Source organism: Leuresthes tenuis, unplaced genomic scaffold, assembly GCF_036924035.1.
Source record: "Leuresthes tenuis unplaced genomic scaffold, fLeuTen1.0.hap1 SCAF_2, whole genome shotgun sequence".
Classification (NCBI taxonomy): domain Eukaryota; kingdom Metazoa; phylum Chordata; class Actinopteri; order Atheriniformes; family Atherinopsidae; genus Leuresthes; species Leuresthes tenuis.
Window position 1 is genome coordinate 23128329 of NW_027325356.1, and position 12547 is coordinate 23140875.

The 12547-nt window shown below is 37.7% G+C and overlaps 1 protein-coding gene across 1 annotated transcript; it reads right to left on the reverse strand.

The window, feature by feature from the left end:
- Positions 1-6854: 6854 nt before the first annotated feature.
- On the reverse strand, positions 6855-12225 carry sult5a1 (sulfotransferase family 5A, member 1). Its single transcript, XM_072381260.1, has 6 exons — positions 12087-12225; positions 10171-10382; positions 8502-8628; positions 8309-8403; positions 7541-7721; positions 6855-7125 (listed from the first exon to the last, which is right to left on the reverse strand). Exons 1-6 carry the CDS (start codon positions 12223-12225, stop codon positions 6989-6991), a joined length of 891 nt encoding a protein of 296 aa, XP_072237361.1. The 3' UTR covers positions 6855-6988.
- Positions 12226-12547: the final 322 nt, after the last annotated feature.

Consider the following 12547-nt stretch of genomic DNA (forward strand, 5'->3'; position numbering starts at 1 on the left):
CTATTACCTTTGGTTTATAATGTGTCTTTTGAACAGTCTGGATGAGCTCACACCAAATATGAGCTTCACAAGGGTCATGTATAAACTGTTCCACTTAAGTTTTTTATAAGTATGAAAAACAACATCATTGAGCAAATGGTAGATACTGATATTAGTCTCCAACTGAAAACACCAACTGAAGGAGCATATTTTCAAATCCATATGTAGATGAGCAGAAGCAGGCAAGAGAACATTGCACACATGTTCTTAACTTGGTTGTCTGTCAGTTTCCTTACAATGTGATCATCAAAAAAGGTTTTAACTTGTCCATAAAGTACCTCATGACAGTGCTGTTATCTGACGTGCTACCAATGTTGGACAAAAGGAGAAAACAAAGTGGTTTTTGAGACAAACTGTCTCGTCAGCTGCTTGGTGAATTGTGTCCCGAAGCATTTATAGTGTTGACCTTTTTTATCTGAAGTAAAAATCGAGATAATATCTGCAGCAGGGTGCAGGGGGTTCTCCTCTATGGCTCCTGAAATATTAATACTGCTGTCAAAGAGCATTACTTTCTACTAGTGTCAGAGTGTACTCTCTCTGGCTCCATCACTCTATGCAGCAATGTCTGAGGTCACAACACTTGCAGCCTCGTGATACATTTTTGGTACGTACATGTAGGACTAAATGTGCTTGTTCTAAAAGTTGAATTCAGACAGATGTTTTTTTGGTCACAATGAGGTTTTTTTTTTCTTAACTGGCACTGCATCCACACATGGAGTCAGCCATGCGTTATCTTGAAATATTGTATCCCTCATCGACCTGTGCATCATGCACATTACAAGCTGGCTATTTTCCAAATAATGCTGTGAAAAGGTTCCTCGTGGCTGAACTTGACATTGAGATTTGAAAGCTTTTTATAGTGCATGTGTGTCGTCAGGGACATGAAACTACAAACTGCAGAATCAGATGGTGAAATTTGATATTGTCAGAGTTGTACGAGGTGATAGCGATATGTGGTTTAATCTCGGTCTTATCTAGTGCAGTCTATCGTTGTAATTTGAAAAAGATCAAATATTAGTTTATGATAATTCAATTCATAGAATTATTGTTTTACAGCTGGTTATTAAATCTGTTAAAGTGTTCAGTGTGCCATTCAGTTAATTTGGCCTCACAGCAAACAGAAGCTAAGTGTTTAGATGAAAGTTTTGACAAGGTGAAGATTCAATCATCACACAAAAATGGGCATCTGAAACAGAAATGATCCGGATCAATAGTATCCTCTCAGCCACTTTGTTACCGGTGGCTGTTTGTGGGCTCAGCTACCAGGTCACAGTCTCTGTAATCATGTGCACCTTGGAAACTGATACTTGTTTTCATGTCGACCTTCACATTGCCTGGACTTTTTTTGGCCAATTTCCACAACTTGGCAAAGAAGGATCTACTTATTTATTTATTTATATTTTTATTTATAGATAGGCTTTATTCATCATAGCGATAATTTCCTGTCATAAAAAATACTTCCTTTGACATATTACACTGATAAAATCAACTACAAAAGAATGCCAGAGCAGGGCAGATTTCTGCTGGTGTTTAATCAAAGGCCTTGAAGGAGACCAAAGAGATATTCATATTTTTTTTATCTTATTCTCGCAAAAGGACAAGAAGCGTAAGTTGCATAGGAACAATTGTCTTACCATGTGAATATAGATTTATTGGACTTTTTAAAAAATGCTTTTTAAATACTTTATTTATATCTCTGAGCCAACACTTAAAGCCACTGAGGGGCTGTTTGGACATGCACTGATGCCCATGCCATGCTACAAGAAGTTTCTTCTGCTTGTTAGATAAAAACGCAATGCATTATGCCAAAATGCATAATTCTTACATTTCTGAAGATTTATTGCTCATCAAATATGGTCTTCAGTCCTTCTGCGAGCATCCACATGATTATCCATTAATCCCTCTTTTCTTTTTCCACAGCAGAACTAAACACATGACATCAGGTAGCGGTTGAAAACCTGTGTGCTTTTCCGTGCATCAACACCTGTCACCTGAATAAAAGTCCCCCCCTGAGGTACTATCAATTAACTCAAATATAACACCAATTGGGCCAATTTAGCACGTTAGAATCTTTTAACAATGGCTCCTACAGTCACTTCATGTCAGATAAATACTGTAATTCCACATTTCTTAAAATCCTCTTAAGCACTTTAGCACTGTATTATCGTCTCTGGGCATTTAAATAGTTATCAAATAATCCCATTTTGTAGGGTTGTGGGACAATTTACAAAAAAACACCACTGTAAAGAACAATTGTTATCCATGCAAATACAATCATTATGCGATTCACCAGTGTATCCTTTGCGGAAGTCTTTTTGGCATCTGTTACTCCTGAAGGGGTCATGACCAAATTGTAACTGAACTAGAATTGAAATACTTTGCCACAAACATGTTTAATGCTTATCTGACAAAAATGATGAAATACACCTGAATGTGCTGAGGCAAAATTGTATAGTGCCACATTTCATATTTAACTGATGTACCTAAGTTCAACGCGATGGCTCAAAAACAAGGACTTCTCATTTTGTTATAAATACTTGTTTTTGTTCATACCTCCCCTCCTGTCTCCTCATGTCTGTCCTCGCATCCTATGTTGGTTACTATGGTGCAGAGGGGACTAAGACATAAGGAGAGGAGCTGTGTGGTGAAATCAAGTATGTGCAAATTGGGAAATGAGATACAGGGATGAATGCAGCCCAGGGACTCTACTGATTCATTTCCCTGATTAATCACCTAGTTAGGGTATTTTGATTAGTTTGACTTTTGTTTAGACTTTGTTAAATCAATTATACATATAACAGCTTGAATAAATTTTTTGCTCATTTGTAAATTTGCTCTTAGTGCGAGAGCTCTTCACTCTGAGTAACTTTTAAGTTGTGGTAATTTGTTGAGGAAGAGGTGACAGAGAGGGGGTCAGGTCGGGTTTTGATAGTGATGATGATTCTGAGGTTTACTGAAACCTCTGTGGTCATCAAGCCTACTGCTGGTGAGAACTTTTTAAATCTATAATCTCAAATAAAATCAAACTTTTGGAAGATTGCTGTTAACTATATTTTCTTTTTCAGTTACAACTGTCAGTCGAAGTAAAGCCCTATATCACTCCCAAAGATTTTGAAAAAAGAAGTTGTTCCTTCATACCCTCTTGGCTAGATTTTTGCAAATTTTTGCAAACAAATCCACAACTGATTTAGAAATTCACTAAGATACTTTCCCTTCTCTGTAGCCGTTAAGTGCCTACTCAGTTTTTAACGAAAGGAGAAGGATGATGGCTACGGGGCAATAAATGCCAAGCAAATGCCAAGACTGTCACACCTCCTCCTGTCCAGGGTACAACCACCTGCTACGACTCCCCTCAGAGCTCCTGGTCTCATTACCAGCCTCTTAATGGGGGGGGGACACTTGACTCAGATGTTTATCACGTTTTTATATTTCTGTTAGTACAGTAAATATTGGCAGCAGTAAATCCCCTGTCGCCCGACAAAAGTATATTAATTAGACAATATATAATTACATAAAAATGAATGTGAAAAAAACACATCTGTGATTTATACATCCAGAATTTAGACATCAATGTCTGTATCAGTGCATGAGTAAACCAAGGATGTGAAAAAGAGAACTTATTCTGGCTTCAGATAGCAGATTGTTTCCCTGTCTCATTAAAGTCTTTTTAAGAAGACTCCTGTGGTATGAGAGCAGTCATTCTTTCATTTCTTTGCTGTCATTCTGATATCATGAAAGACAACAATAGTGAGAAGTTTGCTGTGCACATTGTCTTCTTGGGCACTATCTTCTAATGAGTTGCCATGTTGCCATATAGCATCAAGACAGAAAAGGTCAGCATGCTTTCAGCAGCAGCTCTTCAGAGATGTACTCTTCCTGCCCCTCTAACTACAGTGACTACAGCAGAAGCGCTGAAGTTTTTATGTGTGAAATAACTGCATAGGACAGACGGTCATCACCATCTGCACATGGATTTACAGATCTTCTGAGGTACCAGCACCTTGTGAAACAAGGACAAGGTACAGCACCTTATTGTGTTTTCATACAGCAGGTTTTCCGTGCTGCAGAACTCTCTTACAAGTGAAAAAATGAAGCCAATAAGAGAGAGAACTTACCATTAAACCTCCAGAAAAACAAAGCTTTTAACAAAGGTTTTATTGTGCTGTGCAGCTGTTTTGTCTGCTCTGCTAATAGGGGAATAGGGGCCTTGAATGTATTAAAGGCCTGATCAAATCAAAAGGTTACTAATGCACAGTAAAGCCAAATATGTTGCTTTGGTAGACTGAAGATATCACTATGTGTTAAAATGTTCCACGACAGAAAATAATTGTATATAATGATTTGCATACTTTAATATTTGTGAACTAATGCCCTTTCTGCATGATTATTACTGGAAGCATGGCGTTATTAAGTGAGACTCATAACTATTTTTAGATATTACAGAGATAAGAAAAAAAAAACACAAGTTAGCCTAAACACACAAGAAGCTACCACACACAGAGTGTTTATGACAAGAATTCGTATTCTGGGTGGAATTCTTTTGCTCTGCAGATTCAGTGCCATTAGTATTTGCAATAAATGCTTTTGAACTATAAAGTCCTTTTCTCTGGCTGTTTTTGCTGTAACATAATTGGGTGCTGAAACCCAGGAGGAAGTTGGACAGTCACTGGGCTCTATTCCTTTGGCAAACAGACAAGTGGTCACAGTACAACGTGGGAGCCCTTTTGCTCATCTCCGCATGGGGTTGAAGCCTATTGTCTGCTTTAATTAGGCTGAGAAGACTTAAAATACATTACTTACTGCATACATTACTTAGAATAGTCTAAATATTTGTGCCAGAAAACTATAATCAAGGGAAAGGGTCTTTCAACGGGACAACTAACCCATTTAAAAAACATTTTCAACATTTCATCTGGTTGCATTTTGCAATTTGTGCCCCTGGACCACTCTTCATCTTACATCTTCTTTAATTAAAACAACTTGAACACAGCAGATGAAAAAAGATTCTGATGGTTACAAGGTTACAATATTTGAAAGCTGTTTAACGTTTGCGATCTTGCTGCCGAATATTAGTGAAGGAGGCAGTGTTCATCTTGTGTTACATTGACTGCTTGTAGTTTTTTTGCTTAAGAACTTTGGACTTTTTATTGAATATTCAAATTATACAAAATTTGTTTATTTGAAAATCACTACTAAAGATATCATTAACTGTGAAATACTGTAATTCTGGGTTTGCAACCATTCTGATCAAAACTGTAACCATATTATTACTGTTTAAAGATAATTTTTTTGATATTTTTTAAAACTGAGATAATAATGTGAAAAAAGAAACAAAAGGAACTATTCTTGGACAATCCGTGGTTTTGTTTTAACCTTTGTGATACAAGATAATTAACAGATGCCAGCTTTGCCCTTCAACTCCCTTCCCCTTAAGCTGACTCTGAGAGGCCTGAGAAGTGTGAAGACACTTCTCACATGACTAAAACTTGTGAGTGCGCATACACAGCAAAAAGCTCGGAAGCTTTAATAATGAGTATACATGTGTTTATAAGAAGGCGATACAACAAGATGTTGGAGGGAGACTTTGTCAGCTTGATTAATAAAGACAAATTCAAGAGCAATCAAACTAATTGGAGAAGTTGCTTTGTGTTAAAACCTGTCTGTTTCTCTCCAGATTTTTAATCAACCTTAAATCTTGACTTTTTAAAAGCTTCATAACCAAGACAACAATTTGTCCTTGATGTGAAAATCAATTTTGATATGTATAATTTCTGAATTTATTGTCAATAACTCAGTATGAATCAACAAACAAAAGTGGTAGAGGACAGAAGTGTTGCTATCTGAATGAACCTTTACAGAATGTATCCATAGAAACAGATGTGTTTCCAATCCGTTTGCAAAATTAAACCATATTACTATAGCAATGCAACAGTTACAAAACTTGTGTCCTTCATTTGCCTGTTTGACCTAAAACAACTGCTTCATACCCTTTTGTGTGATTTTAGGGCTAGTTTGTGCTCCTTCACCCTTTACAAAACACTATTACTCAGACAAATCTTTTCATTTTCTTTGTGGCATTCATCTTAACTCCGGGGTTTTGGTTCAGCTGTCTCTATTTCATTTCTGTCTGCTTGAAAAATTCACAGTTGGTCAAACAGTTTCATCTTTTTTCCCTTATTTTGTTGTGTTTATAAGACTCATTTAATCTGTTGACAACAACACATTTGTCTTGCTTGGAAATGATATTTCATACTTTAGATAGCAGCAAGCTCCAACTGCTTAGTCTGCAGCTATAACTTGTTTGCTCGTATCCCCTTTGACCAGAGCTGCGTCTTTCAGCCAGTTATCAGAGTTTATTTTATTCAGATAACACATTGTATTATGTACACTGCCATATAGGCACTTAATGGGACTATATGGTAGCCAACATGTTCCTTTGGATGTGTGAAGTGATGAGACATACAAGAACGTCTCAGGCCTCTGGATATAAAGCTTTTCATGAAAAACCTTTAACCTGTCCTTCCCCTTCTTCTCATTGTTGTAGTGTTGACATAACTGACAGTTCCTTTGCTTGTAATTCACATTACAGAGACGTTAAGTTCCCCATGTGCTCAACAAAAGTAGCAAATGACAATGAACTGTATTCAGGAGGAATCAACTGAGCTGAGATTTATTCATCAAAACGCTGAACGCATCGTTGCGTGTTTCATAAATTTGACAAAACCAGACAACAGTATACAGTGAAAAGGTATTATAATGATTACAATTTACCATGATCTTTTGAAAAAGACTGCAGCCCTGAAATGACTGAATATTAGTAGGACTGAAAAAAAAAAACAATAAGGAAAAGATTCATTTGAAAAAATGCTATATTGTCATCAAACTCTGAAAGGATGCATCATGATTTCCTATTGAATTTTCAGAGTTCTGTTGTCCTCTGTCGGCCTTGTTAAATGGGCTGGTCCTCAAACTTCTGCCTCTCCCACATAAACTCTAAAGAGTAGTCCTGCATCTTGGACCTGTAGACGCTTTCAAAATACTCGTTCTGCTCCTTTGAGAAAATGTTTTTCCAGTCCCCAATCTGACCTGCAAACAAAACCACAGGGTGCGAAGACAAAATGATGATATCATAAATGAAAGGTCAGACAGGGGGATTATCTAAAAAGGATGCAAAACTGAGGAACAACAACAACAAAAAGCATGTTAACAGTGCTTATTCTGTGTGCGTCAAATGACAAGATCAGTTTTGCATAAAAAAACTGAAGGATTTCTAGAGAAGGCACAACATCGGCTGAACTTAACAGAGCAAAGAGTAAAAGTAGGGAGGAAAACCTTTGTGACTACATTTCTTTATTTTGTTTTGTATTTTGACCCTTCTCAGAGGAATCTTTGGACTCCACAGGATGACCTGAACCCAGCTTTGGAAACACTTAAAAGTGATAAACCTGATGATAATTAGCCAGTTTTGTGCATAAAGGTAAGTGGACTGAAAAGAACCCACCTTTCCTCATGAAGGAGCCCTTGCTATAATCCATTATCTCATCGGGGATGAGAGAGTAGTTGATCATCTTGTTGTTTTTCATGCTGTTGAAACTGCTGTGTTTCACACAGCTGCTGACCTCATCTTCCAGCAGTGGACACTGCAGCAAAGAACTCACCTTCTTTATGGTGCCATTTAGGTCCTGACAGTACAGTGTAGAAAGAAAAGAAAAGTTATATTAAAATCACTTTCTGTTTAACTTCTGACATGTTTTACATAGTTTGAGTGTGTCTTGGTGGTCATTTGGGGTTCAAAATGTATGTTTCTGTAATAATTTTATGTCCGATTTTGTTATCTCTGCAGTGATTTTTACTTTACTTTTAATTTTGATCAATTTGCAGCTCTTTGTGAGCAAACTGCTGCATCTCTTTGTGGTCATAGAATATTTTGTATTTTATTCAGATTGTTTTTCACACAGCTCTTTCATTTCAAATTCATGACAATTTGTGCATTTTCTCATGGCCATTTTGCCTGTCTTTGAAGCCACCATTTCTTTAAGGTCACTCTGCACTTCTGAAGGGCTAACGTCTCATCTTGCTTAGGTTATTTAGCATCTGTTCGATTAAATCTTATCTCTGCGGACATCATACTGTTATTCAGTCACATCTCTTTTGCGTCTCATTTTAGCTGTTTTGTGTCTCCCACTGGGAACTGTTTTGGGCATAAGACCCCCCCCACACACACACACACACACTCCCATGGGCCTGTGTTTAACAAGTTCTCCTTTACCATTGACATCTCTTCGTAGGTAATGTGAAGCAGGTTGAGAGCTGCTGCCTGACTGGTCCAGCCTTTTATATGGTCAAACCAAGAGCCGTAGTGCACTGAGAACAATAAGGGTGAAAAACATTTTGCATTCAGTCAGATTTTGTCTTTTGGTAACACAATAAGCAAAAGAGAAAAAAAACATGCGTCAACTTACGTGTGCCATCCAGGAATCGATTTAAAAACTCTGGAAATGAACCGGTTTCAGGAAGGAAGTTAGCCATTTTATGGAAGTGGTAAAAGGATACCACAACATCTTTTGGGTTTCTGCTCACATAGATGATCTGTGGGAAGGCAGAGAGCAGAACTATCAGCACGTTTGAACAGTACTACAGTACCACTGACAGCACTGACAATGACTCCATACATTTTTAAGGCTTATAATGAAATTTGGACATTTTAAAACCTGCTAAAATGCTATTTTGATATGATATACACAGTACAACCACTTCCATGTAATTAATATGTTGATTAAAACTTGATTTAATGATTTGTAAATATCTTAAAACTCTAAGAAGCGAACATATCCCTCATAGTCGTGTGATTGTTGAGACTGTCCATGTGGCCTTTGTTCATCCATTTTAAACCAACCCAAGTCATTTTGATTCCTAATTCTAACAAAGTGATATAACTTTGTAAAGCCAACACGGTTTTTCATAAAGTGCCGTGTTTACGTGTGATCAAGGAAACCAGAAAAAGTGCATCCTTGAAGTTGACGGTTGCCTTGTGAAAAGAGCATAATTTGATTTATAACCACAACTGTTTCCGAACAAGAACCATGTAATGTTATTGCCTAATCCTGACCAAAGCTAGCCTGTAATCGTCTCATTTTTAAGATTTGTTATCCTCCAGTCAGAACAGTCCTTGTTCTGCTGTGTTTGTTTCTTCTTTTCTATCTTTTTTTTTCTTAATTTGCCTCATGTGCACTGTTTGTGTCGCATTTCGTGTCTGTTTTTTACAACTTTGACGGCTGAAACAGGTTTCTTTCTCCACAAGCTTTGTCATGTTTTTTTGTATAAGTACAAGTTTCAGATTTTTTCGTATCATGTATAAAAACATTCAAAACTCTACATTGGATAAAGCAAGCTTCAAGAATTCTAAAAACATTTTCTGATTAATCCCATTAATCATATCCCGATTTATTCCATGAATCAGAAAATACAGTAAGAACAGGAAAAAAAGCTAGTTGTTATCATGAGTTAGCGAAGCTTCTGTGCTAAATGCCTTATAGAGGGTTGCTAGGAATAAAACAGCAACGTCAAATCTGAGACCTCTGACTCAGAGTATGAGCGGGGAAAAAAATCCTTTTTAGATAAAAAAAATGGGCTTCACAATTCAGTATTGTAAAATCAATATTCACTTGAGAGAATAAAACAACAACGACTTGTTGCAAAACCTCTCCAGTTAATCCTTTAGACGAAGACGTCTTGTATTACAGACTCTCTAAAATGTTATGCGTACAAAGGCAGCGACTTTTGCGTGTGGTGTGTCTTATTATGTGTCTTCCCCTTAATTCTTCTTGGCCCTAGTTGTAGGTTAGCAAGTGAATACGCATGCACATGCCGCAGTTTGAGTGGCTGTTAGTTAAGAATGTTTGTTGATGTTTTTCTTGACCGCACACGCATGTGGAGAACAGACGCAGTGAAACAGAAAGCCACAGAGAACAGGCATGTGTTCACATCACACTTAGTTGGAAGTGTGCAATAACACAATGTCAAATGAAGTCATTTTCCTTTTTTTCCATTTTCTTTCCCACCAGAAAGCACAGCCGAGTACTTATAGAACAACAATGGTGAGATAAATGTGTAAATGAATCTAAATCGGACCCTGGCCTTGGAGCCCTGGAGGGCAGGTCCCAGCAGGTGATGAGGCAGGTGTGTGGTGAGGAGTCTGGGTGTGGTGGATGAGGCTTTCAGCGTGGCAGTACAATAATACTGCTCCAACCAGGGTGCTCGGGTCCAGTTTGGGACAGTCTGGGACACATGTGGGTCCCCTCTATTGGTTACCAGAGTCACAATTTCCTGCATCCACGTAGTGCCTGTTGAGAGAAATGAAAGAGGTGTTTGACCTGATTCTTAACTGTCCCATCTATAACAGCAGTACAATAATACTTAGTTTGAAAACCCAGACTACAGTAGTACCCTGTAGTACCCAGACCCAGACTCAACACTAGTAATTATAAGTCAAAGTCAAATTTATTTGTATAGCACATTTCATGTAAAGAACAATTCAAAGTGCTTTACATAAAATAAAAGCATTGCAGCAGGGATCAGAAAAAGCATTAAAATATGTAAAAGAATATAAATAGAAAGAAATAAAATAATTCAAATTAATAAAAACAAGCAACAGTCTAGATAAGTTAAAAGATACTTTGCAGATTTCATGCATAGACACATAGAAAATAAATGTTTTAACCTGGATTTAAAAACGTCTACAATTGGGGACAGTTTAATCTCCACTGGCAGTTTGTTCCACTTGTTTGCAGCATAACAGCTAAATGCTGCTTCTCTGTGTTTAGTCTGGACTCTGGACTGGACCAGCTGACCTGAGTCCTTGGATCTAAGAGCTCTGCTGGGTTTATATTCTCTGAACATATCACAGATGTATTTTGGGCCTAAATCGTTCTGGGATTTGTAAACCATCAGTAGGCTTTTAAAATCTATTCTGTGACTGACTGGAAGCCAGTGTAAAGATTTTAAAACTGGTGTGACGTGTTCAGATCTCTTAGTCCTGGTTAAAACTCTAACAGCAGCATTCTGGATGAGCTGCAGATGTTTAATGCTCTTTTTGGGAAGTCCAGTTAACAGACCATTACAGTAATCAAGTCTACTGGAGATGAATGCATGGATGAGTTTCTCCTGGTCTTTCTGGACGAGAAAACCTTTAATTTTCTTGATGTTTCTGAGCTGGTAAAAAACTGCTTTGGTGACAGCGTTGATGTGGCTGCTGAAAGTCAGATCTGAGCCTATCAACACTCCAAGGTTATGAACTTGGTCAGTGATTGTAAGGGCCCGAGTCTCAAGGTATTTACCAATACTGACCCAATACTGAATGATCTCAGTTTTGTCTTCATTTAATTGTAGAAAATGCTCTCTCATCCAGGAGTTTATTTCCTCCAGACACTGACACAGAACGTCTGCTGGGCTGCAGTAGTCTGATGACAGAGACACATAAAGTTGTGTATCGTCTGCATAACTGTGATAATTATAGTGTTTCCCTTGAACTGAGCAAGCCATAAATAAGAAAAATAAAGTTAGATATTCATTAATTCTCTGTAATATTACACTTTGTTTCCAGCTTTCCCTTCAACTCAGATTTATTTCAGTGAGAGGCGACCCTTGATTTTCCCTATCGAATCGCCAGACAAATGTTTAAAAAGCCCATACCTTAATCAATCAATCAGATGCTTTCCTGAAAAAAAAACATGTGCTGTTTCTGTTTAAAATCTTCCTGTCATGAAGAAAGCAAACATTTCCGCACACATATAAACTGTAGAGCACCTGTTGCACCGTCTCTCAGAGACTGAATACCCCAATGTAACATTTCTGTGTTTCACCAAAGTTGGAGAAAACAAAATCTTGTTTAAAGGTGAATGTGTCATCATGTAAATACAATAATGCGCACTTAAATTAATTTTAACATGCACGTCAGTCTGTACGCTCATGTGGTTTGTTCCATTAAACTTCAAGATGTAGCAGGCCAGGTGCAGTGTACCCTGACCTCCTGTGCCATCTCTTCTTACCTGATTTAGGATACGACACAATCAGGATGTCCGTGTCTTGAAACTGACATTTGAGAGCAAGTTGTAAGGAATCCTGTGTGTGCAGATGTCCGGGAAATGAAATGCCATGAAACATCTCTGTGACATCCAACCTGGCCATATCCAACCGCAGTTATCTGTCTTTGCAGATTGTGGTCGTTTTCCCAGAAGCTCTTTCAGCTCCTCTCTGTATCTCTGCTTTGCCTGTCTGAGAGTCTTTATCTGCGAGAAAAGCCAAATGATGGCCACAAAGAATGTGCAAGAATCAGAATGAGGAAATGCAGATGGCGCTCCACAAGTGGGCGTCAGCCAATTGCTGTTTCTTGCACTTCCTCCCTAAAAGGACATATTCATATTTATATTTTGATAAGAAATAAGAGCTCATTTCCAAATGAAAGTCTGTAAAGATCAGTTGTTAATGGAGCCATATTGATGGAGAAAAA